We start from the raw sequence: 25,295 nt of genomic DNA on the forward strand, positions 1-25,295 counted from the left end.
ATATCGGTGTTGAATTTGCAAGTCATGGAAGACTGTACGGTTCTTGTTTAATAATTATTTGATAACATGATAAGGTACCATTAAGTCGTATCTCAAACCGATCTCGGTACGACACACTTCCAAAGTGCAGAGGGATGTTCTCGTTTAAAACTTTTTGACATATAAATATGATGTGTAAAATGTTCTGAAAGCACAATGGGCGTAACTGAAATAGACGCCCACAGTCTTTTAAGATAACAGTTCTTCTCAGTTTTTAGCAAAGCGCTCCATTAAAGAAGAACCATCAAGGAGTACGCCTCTCTCGACATATTATATTAACGTTCCGCGTTAATTTAAAATCAGTCCCGCAAATGTTGCGAAATGAAACTAATTAAATTGATTTGTAATAACTTGCGGTATATTCAAATGGGTGACTTTTATTACTTATAACTCGTAATAATAAATTTTATTGGCAGAAATAGAAACAGGATTCTTCAGAGCAAATTTCTGAACATTTTACTCGGCTGTTTTAACGACTTTGTGACAATCTAAACTTATTTCTGTTTTACATAAAAATTTCAAAATTCAAATAAACGCGAAACATTTTGATAGGTTAATACTTACATTAATTTTGCCTAATTAAAACATGGACGAGGCTTAATGACAATGTCATTTTAATCATTGTAGATAAAACTTGGTAGCACCAGTTGCTTCCAGGATTAATTTAAACTGCACAAGAAACAAAATTAGTGAAAAATCAATCAAAGTAAATGAACTACTTCTACAAATCTTCAATAAACCTATTTACTTGAAAAAAGTGCTAATGGAAGCTAAATTTTATTAATATCATTTTCTAACCTCTTGTGAAAGGATTTTATTGATGATTCACATTAATAAAATAAGTTCCATTATAACTGTTGTCTAGAGTAAACGCACATAAACAAAAAAAGTAAGGTCCTTTTTTGACACTTTGAAAATTATTATCTACGCCTGTACGAATATGTTTTGAAAACATTTAATTCATACTTCTTTAAATGCAGTACAATAACCAGTCGACCAAAAATTAGAGTTATTGATTTTCCAAGCTTTTGGTCTTCTCTTCATCTATTTGCTTAGATTTAATTTTAAGAAAATTTTAAATTAAATTTAAATTACATCTACTGCGAATAAATATAAAAAGATTCTTAAGCTTTGCAACATAAATTAAAATAAACTCTAATAGGAATTATTCTTGACGAAGAAAATGTGTTTTAATGTTTTTGGGAAAAAATGTTTTTGTCATTATTTAACATTCAAAAAAGACGTCACGACAAAGAAATAGAATACTTGCATATGTTCAACTGTCCCAGACGAGCAGACAGCTACTTGAATATGCAAAAGAGGTCCTTTAGTGCCATTAGTTTGATTTTAAAGATAAGTAGTTTGTCATATTATTATTCTTTATCTTGTCATAATTTTAAATGATGTAAGTATGCAGATAAGAGAAGAATTTTTTATGACTGTTTCATTTTTACTCAGAGCGAGACGGTATTTAAAAAGCTCTTTACCATTGTTACGGCGAGGAATGATCCAGTTTCGAAAACGCTCTACCGTTTAGATTAATTAAAAGCGGTAAATGGGGGATTCAAAATCGATTCACCTGTATACGCCCAATTGGAAGATTCGTTTTTGAACAACCGTACTTTTTAATTTATTATTGATCTTATAAAAAACTGAAGAGTTCGCTTTACTCTTAAGATCTTTCAGGCTGATAGAGGATCATTAAAGAATATATTACATGCTGGGAGCATTACATTACTGTTCTCTCGCTTGCTTCGAGTGAACTGCTTCACATTAAACCAAGGTAACTTTCATAGCTAATACTAAATTAAGATTTCTAATCAGTTTTCGGAATTTTATATTGTGTTTATTCTGTACTTTATTGGTTCGACGAGTTGTTTACGATTATGTTCTCTCCGAACATAGACAATTTCAGTCGGGACCCGAAACAATCCTCTTACCAAAATCGAAACAAATTGACAACAATTGATAGCTAAAAAATTCAGTAGTTGCAGTTCTTAATAAAAACAGCGGTATCGTCATCGCTCAGCAATTTACGTTGAGATCAGTTGATCTCGAGGTAAATGGATAAAAAAGTTTCTTTATCCTTACGTTGTGTTTAAATCGGGATGTAAGTGATGATACACGCCTGCAATTTACACTATTTTGTAATGCTGTAAATTTATTCTTAATACCAACTTTGACCTTACCGGAACCATCACGTTTTCGTATCAAGGACAACTAGAAGATTCTATACAGAAGGAATCACATAAAAGAAAACAAAACAAACTTAAAAAACCAACGGTGATTAAATTAGAAGGAACACAAATAATCTGGCATAACATTTTCAAATGACAATGGTTTTGTATGAAATCTGAAAAATCTAATACATACTTACATCACGCTGTAAAAATGCATTAAATTTCGATTAAGATTAAATGTTTTTAAAAGCATCAGTCGCAATTAGCATCTGGAGTTAGTGTTGTTTCAGGAAAATTTAGTTTTTATTAAAAACTTGCCTTTGGCTGTGGCTTTACTCGCGTGTATTAAGGAATGTGACAACCTCCGTTGGAAGAAATCAACTTATTTAACTTAACAAATGAAGAAATTAAACTAAAAATTAAATTAAAAATTTACTTCTGACGTTTAGGATTGGTTCTAAGGCAAAAAAACATAAGACGTGATATGACACGACAGCACTCCGCTTAGATTAATATCGATGAAATATAAATAAACGAGGCGAACTCACTATATCGCGACATACTCGGTACAGATTTGTCGTTACTGTGCCACTTCCTGATAGTGATATCATATCGAGATGAAATGAAGCGTAGAACACAATCTAGAATTTTTCCTTTCTAACAAACTTTGAAAAAAAAACAAGCCTGACAGACAAGAATTCTAAAAACTGATAAAATGTCTTGTGTATGGCGTAAACAACCTAAAAAGCTGGAAAATTTGTTTAAATGTGAAGATCACAGAAGGACATTGCAATTGTATTTATACAGGGTCACTATTAAGTATGGGTACAGTTGATTATTTTAAAAATTCTTTGTAGGATCACCGTGAAACTTGGTATACCCTTAGATGATTTAAATTCTATTTAAACGTGTTTTTTTCAATTTTGTAGCGACATTTGTTTTTGACATAAAAGTCCAACTTGATTTTTTTTTAATGGGATGATGGGTCAAATTTAACGTTTTTGAATAAAGCATTCTTTTCTGAATTCAATGATATGCTGCATGCATATCTTTGTTTGTTTTAAAAGCTAAAAAAGATATTTTCAAAAATTTAATTCTCAAAAAACAAAACCAAGTTGGCATTGATAATGCTTAGCAATCTGTCACTTGCATATTAACCAATATTAAACTTGTGTGCAATAATTTTAACCATTTTGAGCACCTTTTGTAGAATAAAACAAATTTTTCATGTTTATGCTTTTTTCTATATTTTTTTTTAAATGCCTTATAAAACAATTTAGCCTTGAATTTCCAAAACAAATGACAACAGAAATATGAAAAAAATCCCAGACGATAGACTTTAAGTACCTTTAATAGTGTACCTAATTTCAAAAAGTAGGTATTGATGCACCATTTTGAAAATATTTAATTCTGTCCATACTTAATGTCAAATGTTTTTTAAATTTGTCATCGAATTAAGAAAAAAATGTTCTATTCAAAAATGTTAAATTTGACCCATCATCCCATTTAAAAAAATCAAGTTGGCTTTGTATCTCAAAATTGAAAAAAATACGTTTAAATAGAATTTAAATCCTCCTAAGGGTATACCTACCACGTTTCACAACGGGTTTTCAAAATAATCAACTGTACCCACACTTAATAGCGACCCTGTATGTATATATTTTTTATAAAAATAAGCTTGTAACTTAAAGTCTCTCTATACAATAAGTGAATAAAAAAATAATAGAAATAATTTTAATGTAATTGTTAGGTTTAATTATAATAAGATTGAATTAAAAGATTTGATTCTCAAAATGTATTGTTTGTTAACTAATAAAAAATGAAAGCATATATTTATTAAGTATTTATTTAAAACTGAAATATCATAATTGCTTGCTGCGAAATAGAGAGAATTGTGAATCGTATATCGTTCAAAAAATGCTTATTTTTAGATTATGCATTATTTTTTGCCCAGAAGGTTTTATAATCGTTAGACAGTTACAAAATATTCGACAAAATTTTTATGATTGTGTTGGTTAGTGTCTTGCAGCCTGTGGAAGACAGTTTGAACAATTTATGAAATGAAAATTCAAAAATAATCAAAATAGTTTAATATTGTTGAAGTAGAATTTTATTTATTTTGATGTAATTATGATTTCCTATGTTTTTGTCTATGAAATAAAACTGCACATTTTTCAAAGTTTATCCCATTCAATAATTTCTTTATTTGAAAAGGTGTCCATTGAAAATTATTACTATTTGACGTTTGTTGGGTTTACATTACGTCAGCCTACTTGGCAAGCCACGTGGTAAATTTAATAAACCTATTTTTGCTCTAATTCCGTGATTATTTTGTTTTGTACGTACCAAATTTCACTTAAAAATTCCTACTAAAAAGCTCATTAACAAACCCTAAATTTTTAGCATGTAAATCCCTATGGCCAGCGTTAAAAAAAAGGCACTGTATATTACATACTGTACTTATTTCTATTAGTCTATTACAATAATTTATTGTAATTAAAAGTACATTTTTTTAAATTAAGTCCGTAATTATTTTATTCTGTAGTATAAAATAAACTGAAATTGATTTATAAAATATTAATCTAATATTCTGCCAAATTTCACTTAAAAATTCTTGCTAAAAAGCTTATTACCACGATACAAAGTTTTTGTCATGTAAATCCCTATGGCCCGCGTTAAAAAAAGGCACTGTATATGTAATTACATACATATAATAAATTAGCATTTTTAAGGGAAAGTAAACAAGCTGCCATTCGACTAATTTAGACAATCGTAGCTTTGCTCGGGTTTGAAAATATTTTAAATGAACCATTTTTGGGATCATAAAGCAAGTAATCGCGCAGAGAAATCTGTTTTGTAGATTAACCTATAGCACGCTTCATTGCAAAGAATCGTGTTCTTTGCAATCCTCAGTTAGATTTTTTGATAACTTTGCAACTTCTATAACTAAGTTATACTACGCTCTTTATTTATTTTATCATAATTGGTTCCATTCCAGTGCCCATACCCTTAAAGTGTTATGTTTTGACCGAAATGAATCTTATTAACCTCTAATATTTCACTAAATCCACGTTTGATTCAAAAGGAAAACAATCCTTTCAAACTACATACTTGATACGTTGGATTTCTTTATTTCATATCAGGTTGTAATTTTCATTAGATTTATTTCTTAGGTACCTAGCACTTACTTTAGACCTTTTTCATTACGGAATATTTTTTACGACTTATCGGCTTATAACATAATTCTTAATGTATGAAATACGATCCGATAGCCTTCGCTGTTCAGAATAAGGCGAAATAAGGTAAAGTCGAACCTATTACTATCGGTCCACTAAATAAAAAGTAAAGCTGGCATTGAAAACTTCTAGTACTTTCTGTTTTAATGATTGGCAGCTTGATCTTTGTCCGCAGGGACATTCAACCAATTTTTGTATGTTTGACAGTTATTGTAATTACATTTACATGCTTCAATTAGGCGTTTTATGTAAAAATATAGAGTGTCTATAAAAACATGAAGAACGTATGTATATCAAGAATCCTGTGAAATTCGAATATATTTAATTTTTGCCGCTCTGTAGCCTATTGTGGTACCAAATAGAAAAACAGAGCTTATGTACAGCTTACTCATTGTAGCTTGAGCTGTGAGGGATGCGCAAAGTTGAATAAAGAGGTCCTAATATTGAGAGATTGGAAGCAACAAAGAAATGCGACAGAATTAGTAGAGGGGCTGTTAGAGCTTTGCGCATCCGGCTCTCACAGCTCAAGCTACAATGGGGAAGCTGTAAGTCCATTAATCACGGTTTTCAATAAAAACTGTTGTAAGATGAAAAGTAATTAGAATATAGAAAAACTGAAGAAAATCACAAGCAAAACAACTAAGACGTCGAACCGACGCTAAGATTTAATACGGCGTGATAAAAAATGACTGAATCTGTTGATAACAATGAAAATTTGAATGATTTTGGTACCACTGTAATCTAAACACATTTCCGGTTGTCAGCTTTGATAGTGTTGACAGGCAAATTTGAAATTTACCATCAAAGTTTCATTTTTGTAATAGCATAAACATAACCGACATAACCCAGTTTGTTTAAATGTCGTGTGTTAAATGTTAAAACATCCGGTCAGTGCCAATTATGAGACAAAAAACCATCAATATTTTTCAATTGTTTCATTGCCAACAGACTCAGTCATTGTTGATCACGCTGTAATTTGACATTTGACTGTAAACATCTGATTTGACGGCTTCACCCGCTCGACATAGTTCGACACAATACAACTATAGAGCCTCACAATTCCATAGGACTCTTGATATCCGCTCTTTTATATTATCCGTGCCAAAACTAAAAAACCACCAACACTGTATTCTACCTAGAGAATACATCCGGCAATGTTGTATGATTACTCGTAGAGTTGACGTTTGACATGGGGAAAATAGAAATGTTTGGTTAGGATAGAGTCAATGATACCTTATGAAAACTGAAAATAAAAATTCAAATTTTGTAATCTTGTGTTATTCAAAAGATTTCTTTTTTTTGCGGAAGTTTGAAATTTCTTGGTAAGCGTCTTTTGACATAACAAAGAGATCGATAAAATCCTAGTAATATCGACGTAACCTTAGGACATTTAGTGTTTTTGAGCTTACCAACTTGATTCAACAGGTGGTGTTTTTTTAATTTTGGCACGGCTTATAGACACTTTGTACTTCCAGTTTCATGTTTACAGGATTTCATTTGATGTTTTTGGAATTTAACACTTTGACAGATTTTCCCCAAACCACGACTTTTACACCACAAACTTTTGTAAAATTGACATTATAGATAGGACGGATAGTAATGAGTAATGACCTCAGATACAGTCACCAATGTGAAAGAAAACTGGGAAGAGCTTAGTTAAGACCGATTGTTGATTGCTGCTAGATTCATTTTTTCAAACAAAACTAAAAGTTTTATGAAATAATAAAAACACAAGTCAAAATTTCAACTTTATGTGAGTTGTGTATTTTATCATGATGGAGTGTGACTCGACTAACATTACATCTTTATAAAATTATAATTTTATAAATTACTTGGCGAAACCTATTCACAACTGCTAACTTATATCAATTGTCAATTTATTTCGTGTAGATAAACACAACCATGGATTTGACATTTACTTTGTATAATCCTTTATACTCGGATTAGCCATAGCGTTGAGATACGATCTGCTGTAACGCTATGTAGACGTAGATAAAAATACGTCACAAACAACAATACAGAAAATAACAAAACTTTGTTGACATATTTCCGTTAAGTGTCTGGTAGATTAAAATGAAGCAACGAGTTTAAAATATAAAGCACCGCACCAACTATTTTATCTAATGACAACCAACTGATGGGTCCATTTCGTAAATGTTTTTATGGATAGCGAAATAGCTGTTTAAAGAGACACTTTTATGATAATTTCTCTTAATATCAAGTCATTAAAAACCACTATATGTTACTAGTTTTATAGATATAAAGGTGAATTATATTAAAATTGATTATTCGAAACTTAATGAGAGGTTCAAAATAAATAATCTTTGTATTGCTCCTTTTAACCAGCTCCATTTGTATTCTAATTTTTACGAGTTTATTTTTAACACAGTTAGTTATTTTCTGCTGACAAAACTGGAGATAATCAACAATTCTGTTATATTTTGTCAGACGAACCTGATCCATTTAGGACAATTTACTGTTAAGACAACACCACAAAACCACCAAATATTAAAGTCGTGAAAAGTCAAATGTAACTAATGAGACGATTAAAAATTTAAATAAAAAAATATATTAAATTTGATGTTACTACTTAAATTTGGCAGACCCTTTCTAATCTTGATTCCAATTTTGGCTTGACTATTAATTAAAATATAAAGATTCATTTCATTTAATATTTAAAAAAATATCAAACATTTTATCAAAGCTTTTTTTTGGCACAACTGGTATGATCAACACAGACAAAAGATATATAAAAATCATGTATTGTATCTTTGACAATTTCTTTTCATATCTCTGTTTGAAAGTTAATATGATAACATTATTATACCTAGTCTATAATTTCATTTTTAGATCTTTTTAATCACGTGTTTTTTTTCATATTCCATATCTGACGCTCTACATATAATAGAGTTGAATTTAATTAATTTATTTTGAAAATTCGAAAAATACTAAAAGTTCCGTTAGTTAGTTTGGCTGGGTATATCAATGTCTTCGTTTTAAATTTCAGAACAGGTGATCGGTAAATAACAATTTAACAGGGGGACTGCACTCTCTGTCTAGAATGGAACCACCTACGAGTATATGACGAATAATAGTTACGTTTGAAACACGAGTTAATGTAAGTATAAAAAATGTTTACAACTCTACAAGAGAAATTTTAACACCAATCAATTTAACAATCACCCAAATAATAAATAATTTCATACCAGAGAAATGGATTAATACAAGATTATTGCAAAGCAAAGCAATATATGTAGTAACTTCATCTAATGATTTTTTTCACAGATTATTGAACAGAAATATTTAATATCAATAATAAAATGTATTATATATGTATTATTAAATATAAGTTAATAATTAATTAAGTTGGTTAATTACATTTTATAAAATAAGTTAATAATTTGTTGATACATATATTTTATTGATTCATAACCAAACTGCGAAGAACTGGTGCCATAAAATGTTCAAGTGTGTGACTACATTTGACCACAAAATATAAAATAATTACATATATAGATAATTGTGCATGATAAACAAAAATTAAAATAACTTAAAATATGTAAAACAATAGTTACATTTTATCATGTTGATGGGTAATATTTAATGTTTGTGTCTAATAGTTACAACACTACGTTTATTTCACATCATAAAATTTCAAACTTAATAGCTTTGCAATAAAATTAGCTATAAAGATATGCTACTATAAATAAGAACCACACGATATTTCATTTAGATAATTTCTTTATCATCTTTATATGTCTTTATACGATATGATCAACAAAGAAAGAGATAAGGGGCGTCTATGAAAAACAAAATTTCCAAAAATATACGGGGGTGTCAACCATATTAACAGATATGATTTCAGTTTTCCGAAACCCCAACCAATAGGGCTGTGTATGGTAAGCCCAATCACCATTTTCTTCCTTCCCATTTTAAAATAAAAATCATTTTTTTGAATAAAATTCACGTAAATGTCAAAATTGACAAGTGACAGATCATTAAGTTACGCCTCACAATTGTAGACATTTTGTTTTCCATAGCCGCTCTTTATCCTTTTTTGTGTTGATCATATCGTATATGTTACATTGTCGTAATGAGTTTCATTTTTTGTGTAGACATTTTATGAATTAAATGAACATTCCTGTTCACAATTGCTTTAAAAAAACAAGACATTTTTCGTAAAAATTCCATTATTAAAATTTAATACGTCGATATTTTTCTTTCGTGTTGTTTTTGATTGTTTTGAAATAATTTATTGACAACGCTGTATCCGTAATTTTTTCTTCACAAAATTTTTGTTACGTAATTTATTTATCTTTAAAATTTGTTGCTATGTTACGATAATTAGCTCCGCCCCGACTGTGCTTAATCATTATTATTGTTACCTGTTAAAATGTAGATTACAAACTTTAGAATCGCCCGTGGCGTAAAACGATGATCGATAATAATTTTAAAAGTGCAAGTTTACTTCTTCGTATACACCTCGACATGTTATATGTTATTTCGATTGATAGTGATCAATTGTTAAATGCCCGTCGATTATCTGAAACGATCCACTTATTTTGGTTAACAAACGTGCTCCAAACTAGCCACAATGGAATTGTTTGAGTGCAAATTTTTAAATATACTTTTTGTTTCAGGCCTTAAGTGGCTTTCTGATGATGATGACTCAAAATGGTAAGCTGTTGTACATATCGGACAATGCTGCAGAGTACCTGGGACATTCCATGGTGAGTGTTTTACAGGTGAGCGAACTTTTTGAGCTTTAAGCTTAAGAGTGAGCCTGAATTCTTCTAGCAAAGAAAATTCATTTAATTCTATCGAGGCGCTCACTCAAAGAAATATTTAATTAATAGATCATTTATTAAAAAAAAACTTAGAAGTGTAGAAATGTGCGGACAATATATGACTGAAAGAGCTTCTGACGTTCGGGATTTAGTAGTTTAGTAAAGCAAGACGACCGACTAACTCCATGTCATCAACGTCGATGACGCAGCAATTTTTGGCCTTATTAATATGTTAGCTACTCCACCCACCGCCACTGCCTTTATGTGTAATATTACCACTAATGTAATGAGGAGCTCAAAAAATATATAAATATTTGTAATATTATTCCACAATCGTTAGACGGTTTTTCACTTTTGGCTCCAACGATACAAAACTAAATTAACCGTCTATGTTTCGTCAAATTACTTTAAATAGCTTAATTATTTCTTATACCCTTGTTTCATTCTAGGAGGATCTTTTAATCCATGGAGATAGTGTATACGATATTATAGATAAGCAAGATCACCAAGCAATCCAATGCGAATTGGGACGGCCAGTAAATTCAGGATCAAACAGTAACCCTAGTGAGGAAATTCGTTTATTTTTATGTAGGATGAATGTTTCTAGAAATGCGAGAAGGCAAATGAGATTTGGAGATCAAAAGGTATTTTTATAATTCATTTATTCCCAATAACCTCACTACTACAATTAATTATTGACATTCAAAAGAGTACCAATACGTATGTAAGTCAGATTTTAGTGTTTTGATGAGTCAAATAAAAAATAAATACATATATTGTGTGGAACCTTCCCAGGATATCAGAATTTTAATTGTCATTAATAACACAAAATTAAAAATTGAGAGACCAACGATTACGCTTATAACCTATTTGTTGGCCCTAAATGATTATTGCCAATAACTTCTGACTTGTTTTCTAGGAAAAACTAGAAAACTGTTTTAGACATCAGCAAGTGTCAGTAATAATGATAGTAAAGCGAAAAACGCTATTAAAAACTGTAGGATCAAAATATTTATATATTTGGTATCTTGGTATTTTTCCAGTCAAATATTAAATAGCTTTTATCGAAACTGGAAATCTTCAAAATAAAACATTATTATGTCATCAGAAGTGGGATGAAACAATATATCACACTGCTGATACAAGTGCGCCAACCATATCACGTGTCCAAACTCTTAAGATGTTTATTAAATTAAATTCATACAGGTCCGTGAACACTTGTTTAGTACTCACGTGTATCACCAGAGCGAGCTGTTAAATTTTAGTAGCTTGTTACTTGTAAATGGCTAAATTTAGTAACTCGCTTAATGACTCGCACGAGTGCTTAACACGTGTTAAAGCTTCACTCGACATTTCGAAACCACCACAACTTCAATTAATAAAAAAATCAGACTGGTTGAAATGAAATTTATTCGAAAAAGAATCGTTGTTTTTAATACATAAATATGTTTGCAAAAATTGTAGCCCTGTTGGCAAAATTTTAAATTTTTTGAAAATTTTGCGGAACGCAAAAATTTTAGTATATTTCAGTTGTCAGTGAAAGCAATCAGATATAAAATTGAAAACTAATATTGACCAGTCGGAGCGTGATTTTGACGTGTCCATAGCACAAGCAGCTCTCGATTTATCATCTGTTTAAAAATAGTCCAGTTTGGTAATGTGCCTTACATAAGCCGTATAAATTGACTGTAAGTTTACAGCTTTAGTTGTATAAAAGATATCTTGCGGACGGTTTGCATTGCTGAATGTACCAATGCCGGATCTGCCTTTCACTATGCAGTAACCTCAGCAGGTCGAGCCCCCCTTCCCGACCTCTAACAGCAGCAATGATTCCACCCACACCTAGAATAGTTGCCATAGATACCAAAGGAATCTATCTGAACACAAGCTGCACATACATTTGCAATGGAACGCTTGTTACAATTTATTAAGATTATTGTTCGTCATCATGAGTAACTCTTTGACCACCTACATTTCAAAAATTACCGCAACAAAAAAATCAAAAAAGCGATTACACGATTTAGAAGATTTTGAAATTATAAATCTATGGTTTCGTTGAAAAAAAAAATGACGTCAATTCCGACGAAACCATAAGACCAATATTAAACTTATTTTAGATTGTGCGGATTATGATATCTTCATTATCCTTACAAGGAGGTAAAAACAAAGAAATTAACTCGTCATTTTTAAAAATAACTGATTTTCATTTCTTCTTTATTAATTATATACTAATTTAGTAAAAAAATTAAATTTTATACAGTCATCCATCAATACGAATTTAAGTATTCTTTTCGTGTTTTAAAAATCCGGCAAACATTTTTAACATACTTTATTAATACTTTATAATACTTTATTTGGATCTAAGCAAATTAAAAAATTCAAATAAAAAAAAAACTTTCAAAATAAATAATAGATACTTTCGCGTTATTGCAATATATTAATAGTATATTATATACCAAGGTGGAGAAGTTCATGTTTATAACCAGAGCGCCAAGATTAGAGCCCGAGGCGCGCCGAGGGTTGTAAGGCGCGAAGGCTATAAGGGACTTCTCCACCGTGGTTTATATACTATTTTTTTCACTACTAGATACGTTAAAACCCTTTCTGATAATAATTATTAATCAAATTATTTTGTCGGATGCGACGGGTCCGAGTTGTCACTTCTTGACAGTTGGTATGAAAATCGTCTACGTTAACCAATGACATAGACGACAATCTTTCGTTGCTAGGTGACGGTTGTTCCATTATTCACCACTGGTTAATAATAAAAAATTATTTACCTGTCACTGGGCCAACGTAGAAAAACGAAACTTCTCAGTGTTCTATGACAACCGATAAAGCTAGACCTTATCACTAGTAGTGAAAAAAAGATTTTTTCTTCCATAATAATGACAAAAAATTATATTGAGTAATTTTTAGCTTGAATTTTGTACCTAATAATCCCTATTCCATTCCATTCCTCCTAATTCTTGTTTAGTAAAAACTACAACATTCTGTTAAAACAAAGTCCATTATGGGCTTAATTAACCTGCAAAGTCAATAAATGAAGCTTTAATAACTTAAAGTTGAAAACTCATTTTTGAAATACATATTAGTTATTGCAATTTCCTCTCTTTTCGCAGTTAAAATGTGTAATTTTTATTTTTTTTTCAACTGGGTTTAAATTCAGCGGTCATAGTGGCCAATGTTTAAATCAAAATTAATGTGATTTATCCACAAAATGCATTTTTGAATGTTTTTTAACAAAGCGATATCGCCCATAATACCAAATTCAATTTTCTTGATGTTAGAACAAATACAATTATACCGAGAACACCTATTTATCGAATTCAAAATTTTCTTCAATTGTTAAGTGTTTTGTAAAGAAAAATTATATTCGATAAAAAAATATTTCCTGTCTATGTACCAGAAATTTTCATTTTGCGCTGTATTAGGCCCATCACAAAAAAAAAATTAAACCTGGTTTACTGAAATGCGGTTTCAAAATTCATTTCCATTTTATTAAATCTTGTGCTTAAACTAAACAATCACTTTTGACAGAGCACATAAAAGAGACAACAAATATTTGGAATATTTATCGGAACAACTCCTTACTTGTTAACGAGACTGTCATGAGTGATGAATTATTATTTATATCGACACATTTTTTTTAATTTATTTTTGTGTCGTTTTTGGTTAATATCGTATGATTCAAAAAAATTCTAAAAGCGGCTGTGAAAAAGAAAAGCAACGAAAACGTGTGATGTAGCTGTCACAAAAGCTAATTCTTTTTGACGAAAATTAAAAATTCATTAAATTCATAATAGTTTTCACCCTCGAACAAAAAATATTTATGATTGAGTCATACCTCTATTTGTTACTTTATTACTATCAGTTCATGACAACTATCGCAATAATAACATTTACGGTTGGATGATTCAACTTAAGCTGTGCATTTTCAAATCGTCTATTTTTTACGGCGGTTTTTGATGAGAATTTTTTGAATCGTAAGGTAGTGCGCCAAAAATACTTTTAAAATTTTTAAAATACAATCCAAAAACTTTCAGTTAAATGGACATGTCATTGGTTATAATAGGCCATAATTTGAATACCATCAGTTTTTTTATTTCCACTATTATTTTCTTTTAGTTCTACGTATAGTCATATATAGTGAAATGCGAAACAGTTGAAGTCGCGAACAAGTAGCGCACTGTTGTGTGTGTGCTATATGTTCCAACGCCTACTACTCCCTAGAGAGCAGAACATGCTCTCTCTGTAACGAGCACATGGAAATGAATCTAATCAAAATGCAAAAGCACAGAGCGCCACTATTTATCCATATTGTCGCAGGTAGTGCTGGTGCAGGGCCGGTACTTGTCCTTTTTGCCATTATGCAGTCGAAACGAACCAGTCTTCCTGGCCACCTGCACGCCAGTGGCCATGCCAGAAACCAGGGAGTGTGTCGTGCAGGGCGCCACCAACGTCTTCACTTCCATACACTCGATGGACATGCGGTTTATACATATCGACAACAAGTGAGTATGAACTCTTGACTTGTCTCCTCAACTCTGTTCATTGATGTGTGATTTGCATCATCGTGACTACATCTCAAATGTGATTTTGACAATTATTTTTAACTTAATCAATGCGCAATTAAAAATTATTCCCATTTGAAAAATTCACAAGATCATGTTATATAGATAAAAGACGATGGCAATAAAACTCTTTTTCATCACTTTCTGAATTAAAAAGTCAGCGAGCTTCTAAATAATTAATAAATAAATAAATAAATAAATAAAATAATAAATTTGCAGCAGTCCCTGCGGTCTTGCTGCTCACGCGGAAAATTTCGCTTCCCGCATACGTTAGGTAAATAACTATTACGCTATTTGTATAAGAAATTATACGCATAGGTAAACTTCCTTCTGAAATGAAAATTTTCACACAAAAGTGTTGTGTATATATCTTTTTTCACATAATCTTTTACAGTCCCGATACATATTATTTTCAATGACTAATTCACTGTAATGTGTTTTTTAATAACAACAATAAATTATTTATAATTGTATTTAACACGGCAAAAACAGAAATCTGATGATCTCAACAGTAAACTTTCTTATGCCATTCTACATAAAAAATGAGGCAACTGCCAATTATCTCTGACTGCATCTTTTTTGTAAGTTGTACATTCCTCTGTTCCAATTCTGTAGCAAAACTCCATTTGAATTCAATAAAACAACTAATTTGTACAATTCATGAATACATACATTATTTTCAAGAGACAAATGTCTCAAATTCTGAGGACAGCAACTACTGAACAGTGGATTCTCGACTTATAAACTTATTTTTAGTAACGTAAAGTCTAGTATCAAAATCTGAGACTGTAGTAAGTTATTGGACATTTTTCAAATTTTCGCTTCCCCGTTCTGTAAGAATATGGAAGTGGGTAAGGTCAACGTGATGAAAAATCGTGTCCGAGATAACGTCAAATTCTGATTTTCCTGTCTTCAAAAGGGAAAGAAAAGTGGTCTTCCGCGCCTGCCTGAAGATTTCAATTTTGTTCAGTATCCTTTCTTTCACCATAACTTCTGCAAAAATGTACTGATTTGAACGTTTCTTTTTGAAAAATGTTTGTCACAGTGAAAAGTCAAGACCTTTGGATTTTGGCACCAATCGGATCTGGTGTTTCGGAAATATGCGCTACTGTGTACCTGGAACAATATCGTCCAAGTGTAAGGTTTTCTGAAAAATTCTACTGAAATTTCGCAAATTAAAAATTATTTTGAAAAACAATTCTGAAACATGAAAATCACGTGGAACGGAAGTCCAAACCGACATTTTCAACCATGGTAAAAATGCAATAATTTAATTTCTGTCATTTACATTTGACAGACATGATGACAATAATTTTATACGGGCGAATTTGAAAACAATCCTATTTTAACAATTTTTAAATACATATTTGAACTACACTGACTGGCACAAAAAACGACTCATTATGATTTCTTTAATAAATGATCTTGAAATTATATTTGTGCTTATTTTTCTTTATTATAGTTAAATTGGGATATTTTCAATGATCGGGAGTGCTATGGTCACCATGGCAACCGAATTGTTTTGTTTGAATAAATTATTAGAAAATTTGCACTACTTCCATGTTGTGTTTTTGTCGGTTGTCATACGTGTTAAAAGATTTAATTTGACAATACGAGATACTAATTCAAAATGCTGTTCAAATTTTGGCAATTTTTTATAACATATTTTTTTCTAAAAAATTACTTTTTTTTTCATAAAAATTTTATTTGCTGTGTTTAATGTTTTGTTTGTCGGATATTCTTTGGCAAAGAATAACTTAAATAACACTTATCAATACAACAACATGATATCAAAAAAAAATTCTAAGACAATGAATTACATACTTAATTATATTAATAAAATTCAAAGTGAGTCGTTTTTTGTGCCGGTCAGTGTATTTTGATTCTCAGATAAATAGACTAAGTTAAGAGTTTAAGATTTGATTGGGTCCTTTGGTTTTATCAGTCGGTATGTGAAGAACATTGCAATTTTCCGGTGTCGACGTTTCGATACAGAATCTTGAATATCGGCCAGCCCTAGACCTAACATATCCGCCGTCTATGGGGGCTTTGTTCACTCGTGCGATAAATCAACGGTTGGTCGTGATGCCGGGGCGGTCCAGGTCACCGGGTCGCGGGAGAGCCGGTGACATCGAATACCATAAATCACGATGAATGTTACACTTGTGTTGCAGCGGCGAATTCTACTTGGGCTTTCCGCGCGCCGATCTGCAGGGGGTGTCCTGGTACCGGCTGCTGCATTGGGAATGCACGCGTGAGGCCCAGACCAAGCACCGACTCAGTAAGTCCCCACAACCGCCGACGACTCCAATCCGACCCTCTGTTTGCAGTCACCCAATCGGAACAGGAGCGATCTTGCATCCTCCTGGCTCAGTTCCAGCGGCGGTCCGGAGAGTGGCTCTGGATGCACTGCGTCCTCCAGGTCAAAGAGAGCTCAGAAAGCAACCAACAACCGGTCATCGTCTGCACCAACCAAGTGCTGAGCGAGGCCGAAGCTGCCGTGATGCGGACCAACAACTGGCTCTACCATTACTATTCCGTCCAGAACAAGCTCCAGTACGGTTTGGCGTACGACGTGGGGCCCTCTTCGAGACTCCTCTACTACCCGGAGCATCCCCCGGGGCCCGAGTTCCCCCCGACCCACGAATCCGGCGGGTACCCCCATCTGACCGCCATGCCGGCCTCGCTGCAGACTCATCTTACCCACCACTCCGCCCCCACGCACCCTCACCACACCCAGCACCACCACCATCACCGGCGCGCCGACTCCGAGCCCGTCGACTACTCCTACAGTAAAAGAAAACCCAAAGAACTCCAGAACCTCGAGTTAGACGTAAGAGATGTCGAGTCTTCCGATGTGGAAAGTGGAAGTACGGGACTTTTAATAGTTTCTCATTTGACCGAACGGCCGAGGACTCTCCTTAAAGTGGATCCCAGTGAGTTGATGGACCAGTGGAACCCGAGTCCGCCCTGGTCCGACACTCTGCAGAAAGTTCCTGATTTATGCCACCAAGAACTGAGTCCTTACATTGGGAGTGCGCCGCCCACTCCGACGGCGACTCCCAGCACCCAGACAGGAAGTGCGTTCTCGTTTGATTGGATGCCGGAACAGTACGTTCCTTCGATGGCGGCGGTGCCGTCCACCGACGACGCCGAGAGGCAGATATACTGGCCCTCTGAACATAGGTTATTTCCCTTGCAACCCCCTCCCAAAAGAAACCACCCGCCTTCAGGCCGTTCCGAATCAGCCGATCGTGATACACCTTAGCCCTGACCAGTGTAGAGTGTCATGCCAAGTGCAATACTACCAAACTATAACTTATTTATTTAACTACAAAACTCTCTAGCTAGTACCAACGTAATTGTCTCAATTCACATTATTCTGTTTAAATATTTCAGCTTGAATTTTCACACTGTACAGGTAAGCACAACACAGTTGCTAACTTATTTTAGAAAACTTAGTTAGCAAAATTTTGTCACTAGTCACTTCAGAAAATGAGCGTACCACGAGTACGACTACTTATACAATATATATCTTTTTTGTTTATAACTCCTTTCTGATTATGAATATGTACAAATATAACTCGAACCACTTTCTTATGACAGATTTGTGAAAAATTCATCTACATTTGAAACGAAACTCCACGCGTAACTGATTCACTATTTGGCTGGAATATTGTTAAACAGGAGGCAAAAAGAGGGATTTTTGAATCTATCGTTAGGTTACAAAGAAAAGCATTGTGCAATGTACGAAGTCCACTAACACGATCTACCAATGATTCCTACATATGTGTTCATCCGAGTGGCCAATAATATGAGTAGTTTATGCAAATATATGGTTCCTTCAATAAATATTAGATGTGTGCACGCCAGTTCAGTACATAGAGTTAAACTGAAAGTTACAACCATTTATTAGTACCTAAATTCAGTTAAGAAATTAAACGGTGAGATGTAATATATGACACAATCTGGCTCGCAGCTACGAGAAGGCTCAGGAACAGTCGTAGTAGAATCTAGGTGTCACTACCATTTATTTTACGTATTCTTTTCTTTTAATTAAATTTAAATGAAAACGTACTCTGTTACTCCCAGATCGATACGCAAATCCAAAATGCAATTTTTTTAAATTGTTTAAGCCCGTTAACAGTCATTTTTTGTTCGACACTGTCAGAATTTGAGAATATTCTCCTATGTGAACGGATTTTGATAAATGTGACAACTTGTCAAAACGAAACGTCAAGTTAATTTTAAAAATTTTAAGCGATTTGGAGCCTTTAAGGGAGTCGTCGAACAAAAAAACGTTGTATTCAACTCGTTCTTGTGTAAATTGGACTTTTTTTGGCACTCGTGGGCCTTTAAAACGCTCGTTTCACTCGCGTTTTTTTCTGGCCCACTCATACCAAAAAAAGCCCAATTTACACACGAACTCGTTAAATAAATAACTATTATAACATTTTTCAACTAAATTTCGTTAGAAAAAAATCTAATCTCTAAAATCTACTGTCGGAAGAAATATTTGATATAATAATCGATAACCTCATCACCCCCTCTAATTTAAACAAAAACGTTTTGACAGCACAACGCGTTCGGCCATTGAAAACTATACAGAGTGGCCCAGAATCACCGGAGAATTTCACAGTGGCAGATTCCTTACAATAATACAAGGTGATTGACGAATAGTGTTTGATTTAGCGGCTTTATTCCTCCAACATAAATTACTCTCTCATACAATACTTGGGTGTTTTTCAATTTGAATAAAATTTTGTGATCATAGTAATCTGATTTCAGAAAAATGAAACAATAATGTCAATCAAATGTGTCAAAATAATTATATTTTTGTAAATAAAGCAGACACTATTCGTGAATCACCCTGTATGAGACGACAATTTTGATACAATTACATACAGGGTGATTCTGAACTAAGTTTGGAAAAAAAATGTGGAATATCCTTCACACAAATTAATTCTGCGTAAATGACTTTTGGAGGTGAAATCAAAAGGATGGAAATTGCCCTATATTCTTGTATTTTCAACGCCTATGAATAGGGAAAATTTGTCCGAATTTGTTCATTTCATTAGCAACCATTGTTACATCAACTCCACAATAAAGTCGTAGGTGCAAGCACACTGCTTTGTAAATGTTTCTATGGAAATGATCGAGAGGAGTGTGTGACTGACGGGCACCTTTTGCCTTTTATTATTATTGTTGCTAAACCTTTAACTCAGCAGCGTACTAGCAATTTTGACCAAATTTTCAATTCTTTGTATCTCGAAAACGAAAAAACGTTTATAAGAAACTTTTTTTGTCTATAACTTCTTCTCATTATCACCAATTACCAGGTTTTTTTCCAAACTTATTTCAGAATCACCCTGTATATCGAGATTCCAATCATTTTCAATCGGTACGCTGTTAAACTTTCACAAAAGAGTTCCCTTGTGCAAGGCTAGTTGCAGTTTATTAAATTTATAGGTAGGCGCTGGTTACAAAATAAATCACGATTACCGCACTGAATTGAATAACATGTGTCCGTTGGTTGACACTCACCTTGACATTCTTGCTTTTATAAAGTTTTTTAATGTCTCAATTAATTAATTTTCAGCAAAAAAACTAAAAAGCGTAACTGAAGATAACAATTTAGTCAATTGTAACTACTTATAACGACTAGTATTACTGCTCGTGAACATTTAAGGGTGAACGTGATAAACTTGAGCTTGAAACTAGAAGTGAAAAGTGAGAGAGGGAAGCCAACTCTCAGACAGAAAGTATAATATAATTTGAACCTTAAAATTATTCATAATATGTAAAAAAAATATTTGAAAGAGTTCTATTGGTGATTAAATTTATTACGTGGACTTCTATAACACCCGGTATAATATAGATTTCATTTTTGCGATGAGAAATATCGGGTGTTCATTTAAATTTCCGATCAAAGTTGGCGTTGAAGAGTCGATTGTGAACGCACCAGTCGTGTAAAAACCCAAACAACGCAAAAACCGAGGTAAGATTTAAACAGCTGAGGTGATGCGTTCACAATCGACTCTTCAATGCCAACTAAATTTAAATGAACAGCGATACATACAATTCCGGCCACGGAATTTTGGCCGTCAGTTGTCATTCCATTGACATGAGATGTAAAGCGGCCCTTATGTATTCGTAACCTCACTTTCTGTTATTAGAAGACTTGTCATTTTGACGCTGACTGACTTGCATAAAAACGCACTTCCTCATTTCGTCCAATCTTGGAACACTGAACAGCGATATTATCTGACATGACAATGACAAATTTTTTGATTTCAGTTTAAAAAGTCAATCATAATGACAATAAAGCATGGTGCACGGACTACATCCATTTTTTTTAATAAACTTTTAGAACGACGTCTTTTACACCGAAAATAAAATGTACTTACGAAGTAAACATTGACATTAATTCAGAAGTTCTTCATTTAATAATAATAAATCTTGTTTTCTCCTGGATTCTGCTATATAGTGACTTTTCACTTCAATAAAATATTTTCATTCTTCTTGAAACATGCTTTAGTTTTTAGTGTACCTACCTATTTCAAAACTGGACAATGAGCTTAATGCTGGGTAAAACTTGTGAACTATCTTTGGCAAACTTCTTTTGAGTTTTTTTGACTCCATTTTATGGATCAACAATAAAAATTGTTAATCCTGACTGTTAGTGGGTTTAAAATAAAATTCCCCTCCATACGATGCGATTCAAATTACCTATGAAAAACAAAGTCGGTGTCTTCTCTAAATTTGTAGTTGAAATGTCGTTACTATCATCTGGTATTTTATTAAGCAGTAGCCAATAACACTGTGTTTACATGAATTTGGTACACACTAAAGTATTGTTTTACACAGGTAAGTTTGATAACATTTTTTTAATCGTATGGTAGAAACTGTCAAAAATCTTGTTTAAAAATCGATTGCTGATTTTTAATTAAAATCTCGATAATAATACACGACAAAAGAGTCCTTTAAGCCAACTTTAAGCTGAAGCCTCGACGCGAGTCTTCCAGGGTAAGGTTCCGCTTTCTCTACTCTTCGGCCCTGAAAACTAGACTCACTACTGACGTTTTCAAATAGCTTAAACAGACATTGGAGCCCTAAACATAAAATTTTAATTTTCGTATCAAGATTTGCTACTATGTTATGTCCCAAATTTTGAAATTTTTGTGCTGATCATATTTAATCAAACTGGGCCCATTGTCAAAACTATTTCTACTTCAGCCACTTTGAACTTATTTGTACCATGACAAAATTAGATTCAGTATCAGTTAACTGCAATCTGATCCTGTTTTTGTTATTAAGTTTACGATCTAATCCAAAGTGTAATCAACTGATGTGATAAGAATAATAAAATGTAAATGATTTAAATCGGAACAAAAGATTTTTAGTAAGTATTAGCTACTATACCTATTTATCTTTTACTTCATACTGTATAAAAATAGAAATGTGAAACTGTATATAATATCTAGTTTAATTTATATATCACATGCAAATATAAATGAATTTTTTTATCGATAATGCACCGTCATCTTCTTGGTGAACATGTTGTAATTCCATTCAGTTAAAAAACTCAAGCCATATCACCCTCTCAGTGGATAGTTTATGGTGTATAATTTTTATGAAACAGCCAGATAGACGTTAATCAACTTTTTAACAATACCACCGTGGAATTGCGATATCTCTCGAGAAAGATGACGTTAAGTTCCTGAAACGTATTTCTAAGTTAGGATTTTAAAGATTTTTTAAGCAATAAAAAATCTGTACCTATGTATAATGACTAAATTTAGTTAACTACAACATATCGTGTGATCAAACCTCTATTTTGAAATTATTTTTTGATCGTACGATATAGAAAGTTTTATGTAACTGCTACTAGTCCAGATGGGCAAATTTGACTATTAGACCTATGCGCGTTACAATATCTGTTATAGATTATTTGGTCACTGTACAAATAACAATTTTAACACTTCCGCGGTCGTACAGCAAACGTTTGGAAATAAAATGTTAAACTCAAAAGATAATATTTTTATTGAAATAAGTTTTAATATCAGGCACAGCAGCGAGTATTATTACAATTAAATTGTGAATGATATAATTATAATTTAAAGACGTAATAGTACCGGACATAATTATCGCTACTAGTGCATCACTGGTCGCGAAAGGGTTAAACCACCTAGTACGTTGTTACTGTGTACTAGTGTATATTATTATTTTTGCATACATGTTTAATTTATTGACTTTTTGTTAATAACACTATGTAATATTTTAAGTAGGACTTGTATTAAGAATTTACACAAAGCATGTAAATGTATCAGTATTATTTCTTCCTACTACAAATAGAGAAATAAAATCATTTATTTATGTAAATAAAAATATATTAAAACGAAAATCATTCCAATAATGTCAGTTCTTCCATTTTATGTCCTAAAATATAAAATTAGAATTTTAAATTTACGACAAAAATAAAACATTACTGAATTGTTAACGCTACTTTGAATAGCATACATTGCAGGGCTCCCAGTTTCTACTCTGTCCATGTATTTCAAAAGTGACATTTTGTCTTTTTGCTCTACATAATAATTCACAATGTACATATGAATCTTGAATTTTTCTGCTAAGTACAAACTTTTGGATGCATCACCTATACAAGACAAAAACTGTTGCATAATATTGTCTGGAGGATTGTGTCGCCCAAGACCTATTATGAACAAATCTGGTTTTATAACTGATTTAAGAGCTCGTTTTTTGGTCAAAAAAGCCTAAAAATTATAATGAAATGGGCAACTTTTTAACATGTTCCACTCACAGTTTTAGTAAACGTTGATAGTAGTTTATCCCAATTTTTCATTTTACACAGTACACTCAGCACAACCCACTCATACTGAAACTCATCCAATTTAAATTGCTTTTTAAAATTTAAAATAGTTTCATCTCCATTTCCTTTTTCCCATTCTGTCTCACACAAATTTATTAATTGTTCGATTATGGATTTGGTGTCAAATTTATTTTTTATCTGAAAGTCTAAAACAATTACAATTTATGTTTAATTGGAAACTAATAGAAAAATACCTATGAATGACATGTTTTCTTGTATTTCTAATTTATCCTCAGCATAATATAAGTTTTGTGAATGATGAATGTGAAATTGTTCCAATTTTTTATATAAAACGCCTTGATTTGAAGTATCTTTACTTAACAAGCAGTAAATATCTTTCTAAAAGAAATTATATAGGAAAACATGTATTAAATAAAAGAATTATCACTGTACCAGGTCAAAAATATTTCCAGTAGCCCTACAACAGCAATTATTGGTTAAACTAGTACAAATCAAATTTACTCACTCACATATAAAGATCAGCAAGTTTTTGGAAATCATTGTTTTCTATAATATGATTGGCATAATGTTTTATAGCCACTTTTCTTTTTGACAATTGTGTAAAAAATATATTACTATTTAAAGTTTGATTTAGAAAAAGAATTACCTGGAAGATTATTATAAACCTATTACCTACAATCTTACCAATCACTTACACTAATAATGATATTTCCATCACCAATATCAAGTGCTGCATCTAACATCTGTAATTTATTTTCTAATGTTCGATATGTATTTAATAAGCAATTCTCTCCATGAAACATTCTTCTGATAGTTTCTTCTGGTTCTAGAACTACATGTTCTACTGCTGAGTCGGTATCATCTAATACTAAAATGCTTGTTTAGTTAATAAAGTAAATAAACCTATTAAAAATTCATTCACTTATTTTCAGGCACTTGTTTGATATAATCGAATGTATCGGTAAAATAGTGTTTTCTTGTAATATTGCACCAAAAACATCAGTTTCTGAAAGTGTAGACTCCTAAAACAAAATCTTGTTACTGTAACTACATCAACAAAACTTCAACTCCCACATCTTCCTCATCAAAGAAGTTTAATCTGCTTGATGAACTCTGATTCCAAAAATCATCTTCATTGCTGCCCATTTTTAAATTAACAACAAAACTCTAAATTTTAAATTTCAGAATTTTTAGGTTATTTTGATGTTGTCACATATTTGAATTTGTTATGTTGGCTATTATACATATATTTAGTTTCTACCAACCCAATTTAAAAGGTAGATTATACAACCAACATTACACATTTTAACATTAATTTGTTGACAAGAATGGAAATGAATCATAAGTATTCTTTGATTATAAGTTAAATGTATATATTTTAATTTTAGAATTTACGTGCAGTTCATTCATCATCAATACCTATTAACTACAATGATGATCTTAGTAAATTGTATTTAATTTTCAATGTACAGTGTCTGAATCTCAAAGGTGTATAGTAACCCCAGAAATATAGTGATTTTATGAGGGATGGAGTACATTAACTTGAGGTGATCAGTTATGGTAGGGCAATAAGCTTCTGGCACGCGTCGCGCGACTGGGCTCTACCTACCTTTGCTCCGATGTTCCAT

General features: G+C 32.2%; 2 protein-coding genes across 3 annotated transcripts in view; one reads left to right on the plus strand and one right to left on the minus strand.

Moving 5' to 3' along the window:
• Nucleotides 1-18,423, plus strand: part of dysf (dysfusion) — a 42,456-nt gene extending 24,033 nt beyond the window's left edge. The window contains exons 4-8 of one of the 2 annotated variants that reach the window (XM_069060451.1): nt 10,096-10,200; nt 10,692-10,886; nt 14,572-14,756; nt 16,991-17,097; nt 17,147-18,423. In XM_069060451.1, coding sequence (XP_068916552.1) covers nt 10,096-10,200; nt 10,692-10,886; nt 14,572-14,756; nt 16,991-17,097; nt 17,147-18,084 — 1,530 coding nt within the window. In that variant the 3' untranslated portion in view covers nt 18,085-18,423. The remainder of the gene's footprint in view (nt 1-10,095; nt 10,201-10,691; nt 10,887-14,571; nt 14,757-16,990; nt 17,098-17,146) is intronic. The other variant, XM_069060452.1, reaches the window with a different exon arrangement.
• Nucleotides 18,424-22,841: 4,418 nt separating this feature from the next.
• Vps16B (Vacuolar protein sorting 16B) lies at nt 22,842-24,925 on the minus strand. The gene is made up of 9 exons (XM_069060453.1): nt 24,742-24,925; nt 24,590-24,689; nt 24,363-24,535; nt 24,177-24,313; nt 24,100-24,124; nt 23,901-24,045; nt 23,638-23,852; nt 23,306-23,590; nt 22,842-23,255 (listed from the first exon to the last, which is right to left on the minus strand). The coding sequence occupies exons 1-9, from the start codon at nt 24,811-24,813 to the stop codon at nt 23,235-23,237; spliced, it is 1,173 nt and encodes a 390-aa protein (XP_068916554.1). The 5' UTR covers nt 24,814-24,925; the 3' UTR covers nt 22,842-23,234.
• Nucleotides 24,926-25,295: the final 370 nt, after the last annotated feature.

Source organism: Tenebrio molitor, chromosome X, assembly GCF_963966145.1.
Source record: "Tenebrio molitor chromosome X, icTenMoli1.1, whole genome shotgun sequence".
Taxonomy (NCBI): domain Eukaryota; kingdom Metazoa; phylum Arthropoda; class Insecta; order Coleoptera; family Tenebrionidae; genus Tenebrio; species Tenebrio molitor.